Below are 22,120 nucleotides of genomic sequence, written 5' to 3'. Positions count from 1 at the left end.
ACATGTTATATCTACTGAGAGGTGTCTGTCCCAAACCCCTGACTCCTAAACTACATGTTATATCTACTGAGAGGTGTCTGTCCCAAACCCCTGACTCCTAAACTACATGTTATATCTACTGAGAGGTGTCTGTCCCAAACCCCTGACTCCTAAACTACATGTTATATCTACTGAGAGGTGTCTGTCCCAAACCCCTGACTCCTAAACTACATGTTATATCTACTGAGAGGTGTCTGTCCCAAACCCCTGACTCCTAAACTACATGTTATATCTACTGAGAGGTGTCTGTCCCAAACCCCTGACTCCTAAACTACATGTTATATCTACTGAGAGGTGTCTGTCCCAAACCCCCGACTCCTAAACTACATGTTATATCTACTGAGAGGTGTCTGTCCCAAACCCCCGACTCCTAAACTACATGTTATATCTACTGAGAGGTGTCTGTCCCAAACCCCTGACTCCTAAACTACATGTTATATCTACTGAGAGGTGTCTGTCCCAAACCCCTGACTCCTAAACTACATGTTATATCTACTGAGAGGTGTCTGTCCCAAACCCCCGACTCCTAAACTACATGTTATATCTACTGAGAGGTGTCTGTCCCAAACCCCTGACTCCTAAACTACATGTTATATCTACTGAGAGGTGTCTGTCCCAAACCCCTGACTCCTAAACTACATGTTATATCTACTGAGAGGTGTCTGTCCCAAACCCCTGACTCCTAAACTACATGTTATATCTACTGAGAGGTGTCTGTCCCAAACCCCCGACTCCTAAACTACATGTTATATCTACTGAGAGGTGTCTGTCCCAAACCCCCGACTCCTAAACTACATGTTATATCTACTGAGAGGTGTCTGTCCCAAACCCCCGACTCCTAAACTACATGTTATATCTACTGAGAGGTGTCTGTCCCAAACCCCTGACTCCTAAACTACATGTTATATCTACTGAGAGGTGTCTGTCCCAAACCCCTGACTCCTAAACTACATGTTATATCTACTGAGAGGTGTCTGTCCCAAACCCCTGACTCCTAAACTACATGTTATATCTACTGAGAGGTGTCTGTCCCAAACCCCCGACTCCTAAACTACATGTTATATCTACTGAGAGGTGTCTGTCCCAAACCCCTGACTCCTAAACTACATGTTATATCTACTGAGAGGTGTCTGTCCCAAACCCCTGACTCCTAAACTACATGTTATATCTACTGAGAGGTGTCTGTCCCAAACCCCTGACTCCTAAACTACATGTTATATCTACTGAGAGGTGTCTGTCCCAAACCCCCGACTCCTAAACTACATGTTATATCTACTGAGAGGTGTCTGTCCCAAACCCCTGACTCCTAAACTACATGTTATATCTACTGAGAGGTGTCTGTCCCAAACCCCCGACTCCTAAACTACATGTTATATCTACTGAGAGGTGTCTGTCCCAAACCCCTGACTCCTAAACTACATGTTATATCTACTGAGAGGTGTCTGTCCCAAACCCCCGACTCCTAAACTACATGTTATATCTACTGAGAGGTGTCTGTCCCAAACCCCCGACTCCTAAACTACATGTTATATCTACTGAGAGGTGTCTGTCCCAAACCCCTGACTCCTAAACTACATGTTATATCTACTGAGAGGTGTCTGTCCCAAACCCCTGACTCCTAAACTACATGTTATATCTACTGAGAGGTGTCTGTCCCAAACCCCTGACTCCTAAACTACATGTTATATCTACTGAGAGGTGTCTGTCCCAAACCCCTGACTCCTAAACTACATGTTATATCTACTGAGAGGTGTCTGTCCCAAACCCCTGACTCCTAAACTACATGTTATATCTACTGAGAGGTGTCTGTCCCAAACCCCTGACTCCTAAACTACATGTTATATCTACTGAGAGGTGTCTGTCCCAAACCCCCGACTCCTAAACTACATGTTATATCTACTGAGAGGTGTCTGTCCCAAACCCCCGACTCCTAAACTACATGTTATATCTACTGAGAGGTGTCTGTCCCAAACCCCCGACTCCTAAACTACATGTTATATCTACTGAGAGGTGTCTGTCCCAAACCCCCGACTCCTAAACTACATGTTATATCTACTGAGAGGTGTCTGTCCCAAACCCCCGACTCCTAAACTACATGTTATATCTACTGAGAGGTGTCTGTCCCAAACCCCCGACTCCTAAACTACATGTTATATCTACTGAGAGGTGTCTGTCCCAAACCCCCGACTCCTAAACTACATGTTATATCTACTGAGAGGTGTCTGTCCCAAACCCCCGACTCCTAAACTACATGTTATATCTACTGAGAGGTGTCTGTCCCAAACCCCTGACTCCTAAACTACATGTTATATCTACTGAGAGGTGTCTGTCCCAAACCCCTGACTCCTAAACTACATGTTATATCTACTGAGAGGTGTCTGTCCCGAACCCCTGACTCCTAAACTACATGTTATATCTACTGAGAGGTGTCTGTCCCGAACCCCCGACTCCTAAACTACATGTTATATCTACTGAGAGGTGTCTGTCCCAAACCCCCGACTCCTAAACTACATGTTATATCTACTGAGAGGTGTCTGTCCCAAACCCCCGACTCCTAAACTACATGTTATATCTACTGAGAGGTGTCTGTCCCAAACCCCCGACTCCTAAACTACATGTTATATCTACTGAGAGGTGTCTGTCCCAAACCCCCGACTCCTAAACTACATGTTATATCTACTGAGAGGTGTCTGTCCCAAACCCCCGACTCCTAAACTACATGTTATATCTACTGAGAGGTGTCTGTCCCAAACCCCCGACTCCTAAACTACATGTTATATCTACTGAGAGGTGTCTGTCCCAAACCCCCGACTCCTAAACTACATGTTATATCTACTGAGAGGTGTCTGTCCCAAACCCCCGACTCCTAAACTACATGTTATATCTACTGAGAGGTGTCTGTCCCAAACCCCCGACTCCTAAACTACATGTTATATCTACTGAGAGGTGTCTGTCCCAAACCCCCGACTCCTAAACTACATGTTATATCTACTGAGAGGTGTCTGTCCCAAACCCCTGACTCCTAAACTACATGTTATATCTACTGAGAGGTGTCTGTCCCAAACCCCTGACTCCTAAACTACATGTTATATCTACTGAGAGGTGTCTGTCCCAAACCCCTGACTCCTAAACTACATGTTATATCTACTGAGAGGTGTCTGTCCCAAACCCCTGACTCCTAAACTACATGTTATATCTACTGAGAGGTGTCTGTCCCAAACCCCTGACTCCTAAACTACATGTTATATCTACTGAGAGGTGTCTGTCCCAAACCCCTGACTCCTAAACTACATGTTATATCTACTGAGAGGTGTCTGTCCCAAACCCCTGACTCCTAAACTACATGTTATATCTACTGAGAGGTGTCTGTCCCAAACCCCTGACTCCTAAACTACATGTTATATCTACTGAGAGGTGTCTGTCCCAAACCCCTGACTCCTAAACTACATGTTATATCTACTGAGAGGTGTCTGTCCCAAACCCCTGACTCCTAAACTACATGTTATATCTACTGAGAGGTGTCTGTCCCAAACCCCTGACTCCTAAACTACATGTTATATCTACTGAGAGGTGTCTGTCCCAAACCCCTGACTCCTAAACTACATGTTATATCTACTGAGAGGTGTCTGTCCCAAACCCCTGACTCCTAAACTACATGTTATATCTACTGAGAGGTGTCTGTCCCAAACCCCTGACTCCTAAACTACATGTTATATCTACTGAGAGGTGTCTGTCCCAAACCCCTGACTCCTAAACTACATGTTATATCTACTGAGAGGTGTCTGTCCCAAACCCCCGACTCCTAAACTACATGTTATATCTACTGAGAGGTGTCTGTCCCAAACCCCCGACTCCTAAACTACATGTTATATCTACTGAGAGGTGTCTGTCCCAAACCCCCGACTCCTAAACTACATGTTATATCTACTGAGAGGTATCTGTCCCAAACCCCCGACTCCTAAACTACATGTTATATCTACTGAGAGGTGTCTGTCCCAAACCCCCGACTCCTAAACTACATGTTATATCTACTGAGAGGTGTCTGTCCCAAACCCCCGACTCCTAAACTACATGTTATATCTACTGAGAGGTGTCTGTCCCAAACCCCCGACTCCTAAACTACATGTTATATCTACTGAGAGGTGTCTGTCCCAAACCCCCGACTCCTAAACTACATGTTATATCTACTGAGAGGTGTCTGTCCCAAACCCCTGACTCCTAAACTACATGTTATATCTACTGAGAGGTGTCTGTCCCAAACCCCTGACTCCTAAACTACATGTTATATCTACTGAGAGGTGTCTGTCCCAAACCCCTGACTCCTAAACTACATGTTATATCTACTGAGAGGTGTCTGTCCCAAACCCCTGACTCCTAAACTACATGTTATATCTACTGAGAGGTGTCTGTCCCAAACCCCTGACTCCTAAACTACATGTTATATCTACTGAGAGGTGTCTGTCCCAAACCCCTGACTCCTAAACTACATGTTATATCTACTGAGAGGTGTCTGTCCCAAACCCCTGACTCCTAAACTACATGTTATATCTACTGAGAGGTGTCTGTCCCAAACCCCTGACTCCTAAACTACATGTTATATCTACTGAGAGGTGTCTGTCCCAAACCCCCGACTCCTAAACTACATGTTATATCTACTGAGAGGTGTCTGTCCCAAACCCCCGACTCCTAAACTACATGTTATATCTACTGAGAGGTGTCTGTCCCAAACCCCCGACTCCTAAACTACATGTTATATCTACTGAGAGGTGTCTGTCCCAAACCCCCGACTCCTAAACTACATGTTATATCTACTGAGAGGTGTCTGTCCCAAACCCCCGACTCCTAAACTACATGTTATATCTACTGAGAGGTGTCTGTCCCAAACCCCCGACTCCTAAACTACATGTTATATCTACTGAGAGGTGTCTGTCCCAAACCCCCGACTCCTAAACTACATGTTATATCTACTGAGAGGTGTCTGTCCCAAACCCCCGACTCCTAAACTACATGTTATATCTACTGAGAGGTGTCTGTCCCAAACCCCCGACTCCTAAACTACATGTTATATCTACTGAGAGGTGTCTGTCCCAAACCCCCGACTCCTAAACTACATGTTATATCTACTGAGAGGTGTCTGTCCCAAACCCCTGACTCCTAAACTACATGTTATATCTACTGAGAGGTGTCTGTCCCAAACCCCTGACTCCTAAACTACATGTTATATCTACTGAGAGGTGTCTGTCCCAAACCCCTGACTCCTAAACTACATGTTATATCTACTGAGAGGTGTCTGTCCCAAACCCCTGACTCCTAAACTACATGTTATATCTACTGAGAGGTGTCTGTCCCAAACCCCTGACTCCTAAACTACATGTTATATCTACTGAGAGGTGTCTGTCCCAAACCCCTGACTCCTAAACTACATGTTATATCTACTGAGAGGTGTCTGTCCCAAACCCCTGACTCCTAAACTACATGTTATATCTACTGAGAGGTGTCTGTCCCAAACCCCTGACTCCTAAACTACATGTTATATCTACTGAGAGGTGTCTGTCCCAAACCCCTGACTCCTAAACTACATGTTATATCTACTGAGAGGTGTCTGTCCCAAACCCCTGACTCCTAAACTACATGTTATATCTACTGAGAGGTGTCTGTCCCAAACCCCTGACTCCTAAACTACATGTTATATCTACTGAGAGGTGTCTGTCCCAAACCCCCGACTCCTAAACTACATGTTATATCTACTGAGAGGTGTCTGTCCCAAACCCCCGACTCCTAAACTACATGTTATATCTACTGAGAGGTGTCTGTCCCAAACCCCTGACTCCTAAACTACATGTTATATCTACTGAGAGGTGTCTGTCCCAAACCCCCGACTCCTAAACTACATGTTATATCTACTGAGAGGTGTCTGTCCCAAACCCCCGACTCCTAAACTACATGTTATATCTACTGAGAGGTGTCTGTCCCAAACCCCCGACTCCTAAACTACATGTTATATCTACTGAGAGGTGTCTGTCCCAAACCCCTGACTCCTAAACTACATGTTATATCTACTGAGAGGTGTCTGTCCCAAACCCCCGACTCCTAAACGTCATGTTTGAAAGTATATTTTGTTACTCGCAAAGACCTACTGCTGCTTCATCTGCTGCTTAAACCTCCTGTTAGGAGACTGTGCCAGCTTCGATATCTCTCTGTGTGTGTGTGTGTGTGTGTGTGTGTGTGTGTGTGTGTGTGTGTGTGTGTGTGTGTGTGTGTGTGTGTGTGTGTGTGTGTGTGTGTGTGTGTGTGTGTGTGTGTGTGTGTGACTGTGTACTGTGTGTGTGTGTGTGTGTGTGTGTGTGTGTGTGTGTGAGGTCATATCATTCTCCTGGCTGACTTTAATAAAATGACCCAATCTCTTGTGACAACAGATCCTGGATACATCCCTTGACAAAAGCTCCAGTCTAAATGTCTGAACATGTCCTTCTCTCGGTCTCCCCGTCTGTCTCTTCACGTTCTTTCTCCGCGGTGTTTTTCTGACAGGGTCGACGCACAAGGTCAAAACAACGTAAGACAGAAATAGAGAGAATCAGCTCTTAACATCTTGTAAAGAGACATTTATAGAGAGTGGAGACTGACAGAGAACGGACGGGGGACCTCACAGAGAGCAGGTTTATTGTCAGAACCTCACGGTGGGAGCCGTTTGAAGACTAGAGACTATTTAAACAGGAGGACTGAGAACGAGCAGAGAGACTCACGGTCGGTACTGAAGTCGTCTATCAGTATGATCTCCTGGATCAGAGAGGGAGGGCTCCTCATCAGGACACTGAGAGAAGGCGGGAGACGAGAGGAGAGAAAAAGGCAGCATTAAACACTATATCGGAGGGTCAATTCTTCATTGTGACACAACGGTTCCTTTACCTTTTGATGGTGCGTAGCAGGGTGGAGCGAGCTTCATTGTGGAAGGTGATGATGATGCTCGTAGGAGGAAGGTTAGCGTCGTAATTCACGGAGGCACATCTACAAACAATAAGAAGCAACACTGGTTTAGTAAAGTATTCACAACTACTGTGCATATTGTCCTGTTCACCCTGCACATGAAAGCAGTCGGTCTGTGTTTAGAGCTGTGTATCTCTGATGGCCCGCTCTGAGCCCAGTCGGTCTGTGTTTAGAGCTGTGTGTATCTCTGATGGCCCGCTCTGAGCCCAGTCGGTCTGTGTTTAGAGCTGTGTGTATCTGATGGCCCGCTCTGAGCCCAGTCGGTCTGTGTTTAGAGCTGTGTATCTCTGATGGCCCGCTCTGAGCCCAGTCGGTCTGTGTTTAGAGCTGTGTGTATCTGATGGCCCGCTCTGAGCCCAGTCGGTCTGTGTTTAGAGCTGTGTGTATCTGATGGCCCGCTCTGAGCCCAGTCGGTCTGTGTTTAGTCACCTGTAGTGCCGTGTATCTCTGATGGCCCGCTCTGAGCCCAGTCGGTCGCTCTCGGCCAGGTTGAAGGCGTGGTCTCTGTAAGGGTCGTCTCCCGCCTTCAGCTGTTTCCCCAACAGGTACGCCTTCTCATCGAAGCTCCCAATGAGCTGACCCTGCTGCGGCTCCACCCGCGGGGACTGGGTCACCTGCAGGGGGAAGATCACACAGAGGTCAGGCCGGTCAAAAACACAGGAAGCTGGGGTCAGAAGGAAAGATGGGTTTACCAGTTCGAAGATATCATGGCTCTGTTTAGCAGATGTTTTAGTCTTATTGATGTCAACTCTCATCTCTCACACTGTAGATGTTTGGTAAAGCTATCAACCCTGTTTGAAAATCCACATACTGTCACCGTTTCCATCATCCTCAAAGGTGTGAGACATCCAGTCTAAAGCATGACTCTAATATTATCTGTATGAACTGGAATCAGACTCTAATGTTATCTGTATGAACTGGAATATTTTAACCAAGATATTTCATCATAATGAGTGTTTCCATTCGACTTTAATTGATGGCAGAGGATCACAGAGGATGACAGAGAGAGAGAGACAGAGGACACAGAGGACACAGAGGATGACAGAGAGAGAGAGAGAGAGGACACAGAGGATGACAGAGAGAGAGAGAGAGAGAGAGGACACAGAGGATGACAGAGAGAGAGAGAGAGAGGACAGAGGATGACAGAGAGAGAGAGACAGAGGACACAGAGGACACAGAGGATGACAGAGAGAGAGACAGAGGACACAGAGGATGACAGAGAGAGAGAGAGAGAGGATACAGAGGATGACAGAGAGAGAGAGAGAGGACACAGAGGATGACAGAGAGAGAGAGACAGAGGACACAGAGGATGACAGAGAGAGAGAGACAGAGGACACAGAGGACACAGAGGATGACAGAGAGAGAGAGACAGAGGACACAGAGGATGACAGAGAGAGAGAGAGAGAGGACACAGAGGATGACAGAGAGAGAGAGACAGAGGACACAGAGGAGGTGTAGGAGTGAGAGGCTGAGAGGAAAATAAAGTGGAAGAGAGGAACGATGACACAGGTGATGAATATTTGAAGGAAAGGGGAGACGTTGTCTGAGGGAAAGAGAGGATGGAATTAAAGAGGAATGGAAAGAGAACAGAGAGAACTGCATTCTTCAGTTCTGTGTTATTAATGGTCTGTCAGGGGAGAGGCTTAAAGCTTAGAGCTCACTCACACACACTCACAATCACACACACGCTCACACACGCGCTCACACACGCGCTCACACACACGCTCACACACACGCTCACACACACTCACAATCACACACACGCTCACACACGCGCTCACACACACGCTCACACACACGCTCACACACACTCACAATCACACACACGCTCACACACGCGCTCACACACACGCTCACACACACGCACGCTCACACACACACACCTAGAGGACAGAAATCTCTCAGATTAATTTATCCAGGTCTGTCAGGCACATTCATGACCTCCCTTTCCATTTCTCAGGAGAAGAGTACAAACTGAGAGAACTTGTGTCCCAAATGGACCCCATATATCCCTACATAGTGCACCAGGGGCTATAGGGCTCTGGTCAAAAGTAGTGCACTATATAGGGAATAAAGGGGGCCATTTGGGACTCCGCTTCTCAGAAGCTGCAGAAAGAACTTGCAATTCTAATCTAGTGAATTATCTGTATGAACTGGAATCTGACTCTGTTATCTGTATGAACTGGAATCTGACTATGTTATCTGTATGAACTGGAATCTGACTCTGTTATCTGTATGAACTGGAATCTGACTCTGTTATCTGTATGAACTGCACTCAAACTGGAATCTTTTAACCCAGATGTTTCATGATAATGAGTGTTTCTATTCGACTTTAATTGATGGCTTTACAGATGACAGAGAGAGAGAGAGACAGAGGACACAGAGGAGGTGTAGGAGTGAGAGGCAAATAAAGTGGAAGAGAGGAACGATGACACAGGGGATGAATATTTGAAGGAAAGGGGGAGACGTTGTCTGAGGGAAAGAGAGGATGGAATTGAAATTTGACCTTCGGCTTCCATTAGAAGGTGCAACTCAATATATGTGATGTCTATAGGGTCTCCTAGATACACAGATGATGGGATGTCTACAGATTTATGGCCAGATTAGTAGATTAGGTGTTTAAACAGGAAGAATGGGTTTCCTCACACAGACAGGCAGGCAGGCAGGCAGGCAGGCAGGCAGGCAGACAGACAGACAGACAGACAGACAGACAGACAGACAGACAGACAGACAGACAGACAGAGAGAGAGACAGACAGACAGACAGACAGCTTCATTATGATGTTAAATAGGCTTGCTTCATTATGATGTTCAATAGACCTGCTTCATTATGATGTTAAATAGGCCTGCTTCATTATGATGTTCAATAGACCTGCTTCATTATGATGTTAAATAGGCCTGCTTCATTATGATGTTCAATAGGCTTGCTTCATTATGATGTTCAATAGGCCTGCTTCATTATGATGTTCAATAGGCCTGCTTCATTATGATGTTCAATAGGCCTGCTTCATTATGATGTTCAATAGGCCTGTTTCATTATGATGTTCAATAGGCCTGCTTCATTATGACTGCTTCATTATGATGTTCAATAGGCCTGCTTCATTATGACTGCTTCATTATGATGTTCAATAGACCTGCTTCATTATGATGTTCAATAGGCCTGCTTCATTATGATGTTCAATAGACCTGCTTCATTATGATGTTCAATAGACCTGCTTCATTATGATGTTCAATAGACCTGCTTCATTATGATGTTCAATATGCCTGATTCATTATGTTCAATAGGCCTGCTTCGTTATGATGTTCAATATGCCTGATTCATTATGTTCAATAGGCCTGCTTCGTTATGATGTTCAATAGGCCTGCTTCGTTATGTTAAATAGACCTGCTTCATTATGATGTTCAATAGGCCTGCTTCATTATGATGTTCAATAGGCCTGCTTCATTATGATGTTCAATAGACCTGCTTCATTATGATGTTCAATAGGCCTGCTTCATTATGATGTTCAATAGACCTGCTTCATTATGATGTTCAATAGACCTGCTTCATTATGATGTTCAATAGGCCTGCTTCATTATGATGTTCAATAGGCCTGCTTCATTATGATGTTCAATAGGCCTGCTTCATTATGATGTTCAATAGGCCTGCTTCATTATGATGTTCAATAGGCCTGCTTCATTATGATGTTAAATAGGCCTGCTTCATTATGATGTTCAATAGGCCTGCTTCATTGTGATGTTCAATAGGCCTGCTTCATTATGATGTTCAATAGACCTGCTTCGTTATGATGTTCACTAGGCCTGCTTCATTATGATGTTCAATAGGCCTGCTTCATTATGATGTTCAATAGACCTGCTTCATTATGTTCAATAGGCCTGCTTCATTATGATGTTCAATAGGCCTGCTTTGTTATGATGTTCAATAGGCCTGCTTCATTATGATGTTAAATAGGCCTGCTTCATTATGATGTTCAATAGGCCTGCTTCATTGTGATGTTCAATAGGCCTGCTTCATTATGATGTTCAATAGGCCTGCTTCATTATGATGTTCAATAGACCTGCTTCATTATGATGTTCAATAGACCTGCTTCATTATGATGTTCAATAGGCCTGCTTTATTATGATGTTCAATAGGCCTGCTTCATTGTGATGTTCAATAGACCTGCTTCATTATGATGTTCAATAGACCTGCTTCATTATGATGTTCAATAGGCCTGCTTCATTATGATGTTCAATAGACCTGCTTCATTATGTTAAATAGACCTGCTTCATTATGATGTTCAATAGGCCTGTTTCATTATGATGTTCAATAGGCCTGCTTCATTATGACTGCTTCATTATGATGTTCAATAGACCTGCTTCATTATGATGTTCAATAGGCCTGCTTCATTGTGATGTTCAATAGACCTGCTTCATTATGATGTTCAATAGGCCTGCTTCATTGTGATGTTAAATAGGCCTGCTTCATTATGATGTTCAATAGACCTGCTTCGTTATGATGTTCACTAGGCCTGCTTCATTATGACTGCTTCATTATGATGTTCAATAGGCCTGCTTCATTATGATGTTCAATAGGCCTGCTTCATTATGACTGCTTCATTATGATGTTCACTAGGCCTACTTCATTATGACTGCTTCATTATGATGTTCAATAGGCCTGCTATTATAACACTGATCTATAATAAACTTGGTCTCTTGGTCTCATGGTTGTGACTCCCCTGGGGAATCTGGAGCCATCACTACCCAATTACAAGGAGGACTCTTATGACCTCATTTCAATGGCCTGAGACTCACTGCGTTGTCAGAAAGCTCAATACAGCATGGAAGAGGAGGGGGGGTTTGAGCTCAATACAGCATGGAAGAGGAGGGGGGGTTTGAGCTCAATACAGCATGGAAGAGGAGGGGGGGTTGAGCTCAATACAGCATGGAAGAGGAGGGGGGGTCGAGCTCAATACAGCATGGAAGAGGAGGGGGGGTTGAGCTCAATACAGCATGGAAGAGGAGGGGGGGTTTGAGCTCAATACAGCATGGAAGAGGAGGGGGGGTTGAGCTCAATAAAGCATGGAAGAGGAGGGGGGTTGAGCTCAATACAGCATGGAAGAGGAGGGGGGGTTGAGCTCAATACAGCATGGAAGAGGAGGGGGGGTTGAGCTCAATACAGCTTGGAAGAGGAGGGGGGGTTTGAGGTCAATACAGCATGGAAGAGGAGGGGGGGTTGAGCTCAATAAAGCATGGAAGAGGAGGGGGGGTTGAGCTCAATACAGCATGGAAGAGGAGGGGGGGTTTGAGCTCAATACAGCATGGAAGAGGAGGGGGGGTTGAGCTCAATAAAGCATGGAAGAGGAGAGGGAGGGGGGTGTTGCACTCATGGAAAAATAAATATAATGTAATGATGCTCACATAACAAACAAAACTCTAATTACATTACAGCACTGTTCTGATAACATCACTGAGTCTAATTTAATACCATGGTTACTAAAGAAAGAAGCAAAGGAAGGAAGAAGTGAAGAAAGAAAGAGAGAAAGAAAGAGAGAAAGAGAGAGAGAAGAAAAGTAAAAACTGTCTCACTGGTATGTTCCAGCCTTAACGCAAAGGTTCGGGAATTTACCTGTCTCATATCAGCTCACTTGCGCTTAGATGTGAGGGGTGGAAAATATTTGAGCTGTGTCCTTATAAAACATAATCCAAAGTGCTAATTACAGGCAGAACTGATAAGGATATTTAAAACCAACCAAAAACGGGTTTTTATCTGTAACGCAGTTAGTTATGTTATGAATTTCGACAGCGGAAACTCAGCCTATTCAGCCGTGACGCACACTGCCCATATGAACACGGAACAAGAGTAGCCTAATGTGCTTCTGGTGCCTGTATATTTCGTATTTAGAAACATATGTCATTTCCCATTTCGTTTTATTTTTATAAAAACCAAGCATAGCCCCCCTCCTCTCAATTAAAGTTTTTTGTTGTCTGTCCAATGCAATCGCAAAGTAGTCAAGACTGTCGATAAAGGGTTTTGGCTGCTGAGACCACTTGGAAATAAATATTAAATCACCAAAGCTTTATTAAAATATAAAGTTTGAGAGGAGTCAAACAGTGAGCCGACATTCCCTTTTTTTCTGCATTGTAGACTGGCCCACATTATTTTAACCATGCAGGAGGCTGGCCCACATTATTTTAACCATGCAGGAGGCTGGCCCACATTATTTTAACCATGCAGGAGGCTGGCCCACATTATTTTAACCATGCAGGAGGCTGGCCCACATTATTTTAGCCATGCAGGAGGCTGGCCCACATTATTTTAACCATGCAGGAGGCTGGCCCACATTATTTTAACCATGCAGGAGGCTGGCCCACATTATTTTAGCCATGCAGGAGACTGGCCCACATTATTTTAGCCATGCAGGAGACTGGCCCACATTATTTTAGCCATGCAGGAGGCAGACCCACATTATTTTAGCCATGCAGGAGGCTGGCCCACATTATTTTAACCATGCAGGAGACAGGCCCACATTATTTTAGCCATGCAGGAGGCAGACCCACATTATTTTAACCATGCAGGAGACTGGCCCACATTATTTTAGCCATGCAGGTCCCGTTTTGGACGTGCCGTAAAACCCACTCCAAGATGTCGGTTACGTGTCCGTGACCATCATGAAAAGAGAGATGAAAACCTCGGTGAATTGCAGCGAACCTCATATTTAGAAGTTATCTGTAACCTATTAAAAACTCCTTGTTTTCCGTTTTATATGTTCCTTTAGGCCTACTATAAAGAAGGCTGGTTCAACAGCAATGTCTTTATTATGCCGATTTTATTCTTGTTTTTCATTCAGTTTTATTATAACCAAACGTATTAGAATGATTCACATTCCTGGTATTATGGGGACAACGTCCGTGGCGCGCTTGAAATAAAACTTCTGGAGATGTGTGAATGAGACCTGATCTGTAAAATGGTTCCGATTATGTTCAGGCCTATTGGGGAGCAGTGGAACGGTGAGCGGACATGATCTCTATTCATATAGGATCTTTGTCCAGCTACTGTGGAAAGTTTGGATGTGCGTAAAACTCTCTATCGTCTGCGTTGTTTTAAAATGTTATGCCCACGGGCAGAAATGATGGGGCCTGTAAGTGTGACAGCCTATTTAAAACTAGTTTTTTTTAAATCTTGTTTAGAATTTGATTAGAATTATTTATTCTCTTTTTAGGCCTTATCAATAATGAATTGAATCTTGCTTATTGGTCAATGTTTGGCATGTCCACGCTAAGCCATAATTTAATTTATAGTAGACCAAGCCCTTATATCAGTGTGAATGTTATTGAAGACATGCAATTGCTGAGAACAATGTGGACTGCAAAATGGGTTCAAGTTAACGTATTTAGCAAAGATAGATCTACATTTTGTTATTTCGTTTCTGTAAGCCATTTAACAAACTATAAATGGACTAACATTGGAATTTGAGTTGATTTCACGGCAATACATAAAACACCGCTAATACACTACGTGAAACAACCACGTATTTCGCTATGGAGCACGTTCTGATTGGCCATTGAGGGGCTAAGCGTCGACACAGCCACACATTGTTCATTCATCAAAACCCTGCCCTTTCGCGCTAACGCCAGCAAGTGCACGGATCATTTTGATAGTGAAAATAGTTCAAATATTTCTAAAACACCCTTGAACCTATAGCGCTATCGCCTGGGCATAGATGTACCATCGCGTTAGGTTTGTTTAAAATAGAGCCCCATGTCTGTTTGGGATTCTTGTGGTCAATTTGCAGTATACAAATTATTTATCACCATCTTCTGGCATTCGCTGAAGGTAACATTCGGTTAACGGCGGAAATGTAATTGAGAACTCCTACTATAAAGTCTTCTTAAAATGTTTTAATGATGATGAAGACAGGAATAAAGGCAAGGATACACAGTAACCAGTGATATTTGGTCTAATTCCTTGCCATTAACTGTATCCCAGGGACTCATGATGGGACCATGACATACAGTCATCCTGAATGACGTCAGGAACCCCAGGTTGTGGAGGGCACCCCGTCCACACAGAGACAGCAGGTTGTGGAGGGCACCCCGTCCACACAGAGACAGCAGGTTGTGGAGGGCACCACGTCCACACAGAGACAGCAGGTTGTGGAGGGCACCCCGTCCACACAGAGACAGCAGGTTGTGGAGGGCACCCCGTCCACACAGAGACAGCAGGTTGTGGAGGGCACCCCGTCCACACAGAGACAGCAGGTTGTGGAGGGCACCCCGTCCACACAGAGACAGCAGGTTGTGGAGGGCACCCCGTCCACACAGAGACAGCAGGTTGTGGAGGGCACCCCGTCCACACAGAGACAGCAGGTTGTGGAGGGCACCCCGTCCACACAGAGACAGCAGGTTGTGGAGGGCACCCCGTCCACACAGAGACAGCAGGTTGTGGAGGGCACCACGTCCACACAGAGACAGCAGGTTGTGGAGGGCACCCCGTCCACACAGAGACAGCAGGTTGTGGAGGGCACCACGTCCACACAGAGACAGCAGGTTGTGGAGGGCACCACGTCCACACAGAGACAGCAGGTTGTGGAGGGCACCACGTCCACACAGAGACAGCAGGTTGTGGAGGGCACCACGTCCACACAGAGACAGCAGGTTGTGGAGGGCACCCCGTCCACACAGAGACAGCAGGTTGTGGAGGGCACCCCGTCCACACAGAGACAGCAGGTTGTGGAGGGCACCCCGTCCACACAGAGACAGCAGGTTGTGGAGGGCACCACGTCCACACAGAGACAGCAGGTTGTGGAGGGCACCACGTCCACACAGAGACAGCAGGTTGTGGAGGGCACCACGTCCACACAGAGACAGCATGGAGAGCCTGGTGTTCCATTCTAGATTCTAGACACACTAACGGAATGTTCAGGATTGGGTGTGTTACATTTTTTTTGGGGTTTTTTAGTCATTTAGCAGACACTCTTACCCAGAGCAACTTACAGTAGTGAATGCATACATTTCATTTCATGCATTTAAAAAAATTAAAAAAAATTCTACTGGCCTCCTGTGGGAATTGAACCCACAACCCTGGCATTGCAAACACCATGCTGGCATTGCAAACACCATGCTCTACCAACTGAGCCACAGGGAAGACTTGGTGTTTGGTGTTAGGGTTACGATTTGGGGTTAAGGTTAGGCCTATTTCCTAGACATCCATAGCCAGAGGGATAGTTGCTTGTGAACAAATCCTGGAATGCACCTTGGAAACCACCTAACGTTAATGTAACTTGGAATATTGCAGTTCGCCCCTACAATTGTTTTTATTGATGGGCCCAGCCACTCTTTGATGGTGCTCTGCATGTGCAATTAACAGCAGATGTTTTCCACTCAAGTCATTGTAAAACAAAAACTTAGATGTGATTGTGCTATTGTTTTTTTTACTACGGTTAGGTCTACAAAACACTGAGATCATAGAACATAGTACCATGTGTTTGCTTCATGGTTTACCTCATCTGGGAAACTAGTACCTCTCAACCTGTTCCCTTTCTCCATATAGAGACTGGATATAGCCTGTTCCCTTTCTCCATATAGAGACTGGATATAGCCTGTTCCCTTTCTCCATATGGAGACTGGATATAGCCTGTTCCCTTTCTCCATATGGAGACTGGATATAGCCTGTTCCCTTTCTCCATATGGAGACTGGATATAGCCTGTTCCCTTTCTCCATATAGAGACTGGATATAGCCTGTTCCCTTTCTCCATATGGAGACTGGATATAGCCTGTTCCCTTTCTCCATATGGAGACTGGATATAGCCTGTTCCCTTTCTCCATATGGAGACTGGATATAGCCTGTTCCCTTTCTCCATATGGAGACTGGATATAGCCTGTTCCCTTTCTCCATATAGAGACTGGATATAGCCTGTTCCCTTTCTCCATATAGAGACTGGATATAGCCTGTTCCCTTTCTCCATATAGAGACTGGATATAGCCTGTTCCCTTTCTCCATATAGAGACTGGATATAGCCTGTTCCCTTTCTCCATATGGAGACTGGATATAGCCTGTTCCCTTTCTCCATATGGAGACTGGATATAGCCTGTTCCCTTTCTCCATATAGAGACTGGATATAGCCTATTCCCTTTCTCCATATGGAGACTGGATATAGCCTGTTCCCTTTCTCCATATAGAGACTGGATATAGCCTGTTCCCTTTCTCCATATGGAGACTGGATATAGCCTGTTCCCTTTCTCCATATAGAGACTGGATATAGCCTGTTCCCTTTCTCCATATGGAGACTGGATATAGCCTGTTCCCTTTCTCCATATAGAGACTGGATATAGCCTGTTCCCTTTCTCCATATGGAGACTGGATATAGCCTGTTCCCTTTCTCCATATAGAGACTGGATATAGCCTGTTCCCTTTCTCCATATAGAGACTGGATATAGCCTGTTCCCTTTCTCCATATGGAGACTGGATATAGCCTGTTCCCTTTCTCCATATGGAGACTGGATATAGCCTGTTCCCTTTCTCCATATGGAGACTGGATATAGCCTGTTCCCTTTCTCCATATGGAGACTGGATATAGCCTGTTCCCTTTCTCCATATGGAGACTGGATATAGCCTGTTCCCTTTCTCCATATAGAGACTGGATATAGCCTGTTCCCTTTCTCCATATAGAGACTGGATATAGCCTGTTCCCTTTCTCCATATAGAGACTGGATATAGCCTGTTCCCTTTCTCCATATAGAGACTGGATATAGCCTGTTCCCTTTCTCCATATGGAGAAATCTTGTTTAAATTTGTCACGTTGTGTGACAAATGCAAACAGGATTGATATGGTACCAGTACAATACTACTGTGTGTGTATATTGCTTTGAATGGATGATGCCATGCTTTTTTCCCTTTTGTTTGAGAAGATTAATAGTTTAAAGGCCATTGGCTATAAAGCCCTAGAACTTGGAATTCCACTGTAACATTGACTACAAAAGAAGACCATAGTCTTAGTTTTTATAGCCTGTAGTGCGGCCTATTGACTTTACGGTTGTATAGGCCTTCACCCATAACCTCTTCATATTTTCTCCAGTCACAATGAGAAGCATTGGCACCTGTGAGAGGGCTATTTTGGAGGACTAGGGGCCACATCAACACGTGGGTATTTCTTCCAATGCCTGAGCCACTAAGCACAGCTGACTGGATTTCATTAATCTAGTAAATAAAAACTATTCCAAGGTAAGTGTTCCAGTTTCTTGGCGCATTCGTCCTGAACTCTTTTACTAGTGTTTTACAGCTCCGTCATGAACCTGTTATAAAAATGCAATGTTACATTCATATTTATTTTTTTAATTTTTTAAAAATGTCTGTCGGGAATTATAGACCGTGAAAATAAATGTCATTATTTTCCTAAAGGTCATAAGAGGCCTAATAAGAGTCTACTAGACATTGACCTGAGTAGATGATATGGAAACGGACAATAAAATCCTAAAATAGTTTTTTTTTCAGGAGGGCAGGTTTGGGTAAGTTACTTTCTAAATGTAATCCGTTACTCCCTAACTCAACAGGTGGGTCTATAGTTTTCCTTGCAGTTAACTAACAAGGCCTAATTTAATACAACTCAAAATATGTCAAGAATTCAAAAAATGGCATGTCCACGATCACATAGAGCAGTGATTTTCCATGCACCACTAGACCCACACAGCGATAAGACCAGCGGGGGAAAAATACATATATCGCATCAAGACAAAGAAATAAACGCCAAAGAAACGAGAAATATCATCCATCCTTGTTCATGAACCGTCTGTAAAGGCTACAGACCTACATTTGTCCTCCACCCTATATATGCCATATTTGTATCTACATGTTCAATGGGTCTCGGTTTATATTGCAGAGAATAGATTCTGTAGATTCTACAACACAGTCGTAGCTGTTGTATATCTCTGCTCCAGGCGGTGGCTACCCGCGGACGGCTCGGCTCGGTTTGTTAGCTCGGTTTGCTCCCTCATCCTTCAGAGACTTACGGAAAGCCTCTTACGGGTTATCCGGGTCCTGTGGCAGCCTTCGACCAAAAGGGGCAATGGACGAGAGCGAAGGGCATGCAAATAATGCATAACGCAACGCAGAAATTAGCATACGCTATTTAGAGCTCAGTTTAAGTAAATGAAATGGACCACAAGCGTCGACGCACAGGTTCTTTGCGTCAAAAATACATACGGGCAGCATTAGGTTTAGTGAGGAGGTGGGTGAACGGTACCTCCAGCTGTGCATCACAACACAGATTACCCAACGCACATCAACATGAAACACACCCACCCTTCCCTGACGAGGCGAGCTACAGTCTCACACAGCCAGCCGCTTTCCTTCCAGCAGAGAGAGAGGATAGAGGAGAGAGGAGAGAGAGAGAGAGAGAGAGAGAGAGAGAGAGAGAGAGAGGAGAGAGAGAGGGAGAGAGAGAGAGAGAGAGAGAAGAGAGGGAGAGAAAGAGAGAGAGAGAGAGAGAGAGAGAGAAAGCGCCGCAGCGCAGTCTGTCGCGCTTCCCTTATCTATCACTGTTCTCTCTATCAACAAATCCAGCTCCGCTACTCTCTGTCACTTACGATTAGCGGAATGGTCCTGTGATTGTCATCTCGGTGGATGTCAGGTCGCCCGGCATGGCTCCTGCTGTCCCCGACGCGGGGTTGCGAGGCCGAGGACGGGGATGATGTGTGAGGCTTATTGTCCTGCCACAGGTAATAAAATGTTCCCAGGATCCAGGCTACAGTCAAGATTGCGATGGCGTTGGCCCGTATCCTGCGCATTGTGAGCCCATAAGGAGAGCCCCGTCCCCCCGGCAGATATGCCCAGATGGTTCAGGTTCGGTCGGTTCGGTCGGTGTTCTGCTGGATCAGAAGACCGAGCGGGAGGAGGAGGAGAGTGGGGTGATTGCTCCGCAGCGCAGCAAACAGCCTCCGAGTTATTCTGATGGAGAGAACGAGCGGTCCCTATGCAGGGATTTGCGCACTCACAGAACCGTGCGAGGTCCTAACGCCGAGTATTTCCTTCCGAGGTGTCGTCACTCATTGGCTGCTGCCCTAAGCTGCTAAAGGCTGGCTACATTACGCACAGATTTTCTCCGTTTGGTTTCTGTTAGAATATACACTCGTAGTACAATTTACATAAATAAAAGAGACAACCGTGACTAAACAAGGATGACTGGATTAATTGTCTCTAATGTGGTTTTAATAAATAGCCTATTTGGCAAACTCCACCAAGCAAATCAGGTCAACTAAAAAGACCGAGGAGGCAAAACTGAATTACTGTTTTGGATTGTCTTCTTTCTGTTTACAAGGGAACTTCTCTCTATTCCTTTGAGAAGAAAAAAATATATATATATATATTTGCAATGTTGACGAACATCTCTGACTTTTGTGGCCTTCAATATATTATTCAGTCACAGACAGACAGACAGACAGACAGACAGACAGACAGACAGACAGACAGACAGGCAGACAGGCAGATAGGCAGATAGGCAGATAGGCAGATAGACAGACAGACAGACAGACAGACAGACAGACAGACAGACAGACAGACAGACAGAAATAAAGAAAAGCAGACAAACAGACAGACAGACAGACAGACAGACAGACAGACAGACAGACAGACAGACAGACAGACAGACAGACAGACAGACAGACAGACAGACAGACAGACAATAGACAGGCAGGCAGGCAGGCAGGCAGGCAGGCAGACAGACAGACAGAAATGCAGACAACAGACAGACAATAGACAGACAGACAGACAGACAGACAGACAGACAGACAGACAGACAGACAGACAGACAATAGACAGGCAGGCAGGCAGGCAGGCAGGCAGGCAGGCAGGCAGGCAGGCAGACAGACAGACAGACAGACAGACAGACAGACAGACAGACAGACAGACATAAAATAGACAGACAGACAGAAAATAGACAGACAGACAGACAGACAGACAGACAGACAGACAGACAGGCAGACAGACAGACAATAGACAGGCAGACAGACAGACAGACAGACAGACAGACAGACAGACAGACAGACAGACAGACAGACAGACAGACAGACAGAAAATAGACAGGCAGGCAGACAGACAGACAGACAGACAGACAGACAGACAGACAGACAGACAGACAGACAGACAGACAGACAGACAATAGACAGGCAGGCAGGCAGGCAGGCAGGCAGGCAGGCAGGCAGGCAGACAGACAGACAGAAATGCAGACAACAGACAGACAATAGACAGACAGACAGACAGACAGACAGACAGACAGACAGACAGACAGACAGACAGACAGACAGACAATAGACAGGCAGGCAGGCAGGCAGGCAGGCAGGCAGGCAGGCAGGCAGGCAGACAGACAGACAGACAGACAGACAGACAGACAGACAGACAGACAGACAGACAGACAGACAGACAGCAGGCTATGGATGGTCAGGTCCCAGCTGGGCTAAGTCTTAAGTGACACCCTATTCCCTATGTAGTGGAGCCCAAAGGCCCTGGTGAGACGTAGTGTCCTTCTGTGATAGGCTACCATTAGAAACTGAGAATGACACAATTTCCTGTCAGAAACATACACATTGGGAACATGATCCAGAGGAGTGTGGGAACGGGGAATGAGAGAGTCACCCTATTCTATTCTATTCCTATTCCCTATTCCCTATTCTATTCCTATTCTATTCTATTCCTATTCTATTCTATTCTATTCCTATTATATTCCTATTCTATTCTATTCCTATTCTATTCCTATTCTATTCTATTCTATTCCTATTCTATTCTATTCCTATTCTATTCCTATTCCCTATTCTATTAGTTTCCTATTCCCTATTCTATTCCTATTCTATTCCTATTCTATTCTATTCTATTCCTATTCTATTATTTTCCTATTCTATTCTATTCTATTCCCTATTCTATTATTTTCCTATTCCCTATTATATTCTATTCCTATTCTATTCCTATTCTATTCTATTCCTATTCTATTCTATTATTTTCCTATTCCTATTCTATTCTATTCCCTATTCTATTATTTTCCTATTCCCTATTCTATTCTATTCCTATTATATTCCTATTCTATTCTATTCCTATTATATTCTATTATATTCCTATTCTATTATATTC

General features: G+C 44.8%; 1 protein-coding gene across 1 annotated transcript in view; it reads right to left on the bottom strand.

The window, feature by feature from the left end:
• LOC106571075 (polypeptide N-acetylgalactosaminyltransferase 16) overlaps positions 1-20,065 on the bottom strand; it is a 50,287-nt gene extending 30,222 nt beyond the window's left edge. The window contains exons 1-4 of the mRNA XM_082958264.1: positions 19,588-20,065; positions 7,453-7,637; positions 6,946-7,044; positions 6,783-6,850 (exon numbers count right to left, since the gene is read on the bottom strand). Coding sequence (XP_082814390.1) covers positions 6,783-6,850; positions 6,946-7,044; positions 7,453-7,637; positions 19,588-19,788 — 553 coding nt within the window. The 5' untranslated portion in view covers positions 19,789-20,065. The remainder of the gene's footprint in view (positions 1-6,782; positions 6,851-6,945; positions 7,045-7,452; positions 7,638-19,587) is intronic.
• Between the last annotated feature and the right edge of the window lie 2,055 nt (positions 20,066-22,120).

This window comes from Salmo salar, chromosome 01 (genome assembly GCF_965601325.2).
Source record: "Salmo salar chromosome 01, fSalSal1, whole genome shotgun sequence".
In the NCBI taxonomy this organism is placed as follows: domain Eukaryota; kingdom Metazoa; phylum Chordata; class Actinopteri; order Salmoniformes; family Salmonidae; genus Salmo; species Salmo salar.
Note: the sequence above shows the minus strand (reverse complement) of the source record. Positions and strands in the feature narration are given on the sequence as shown.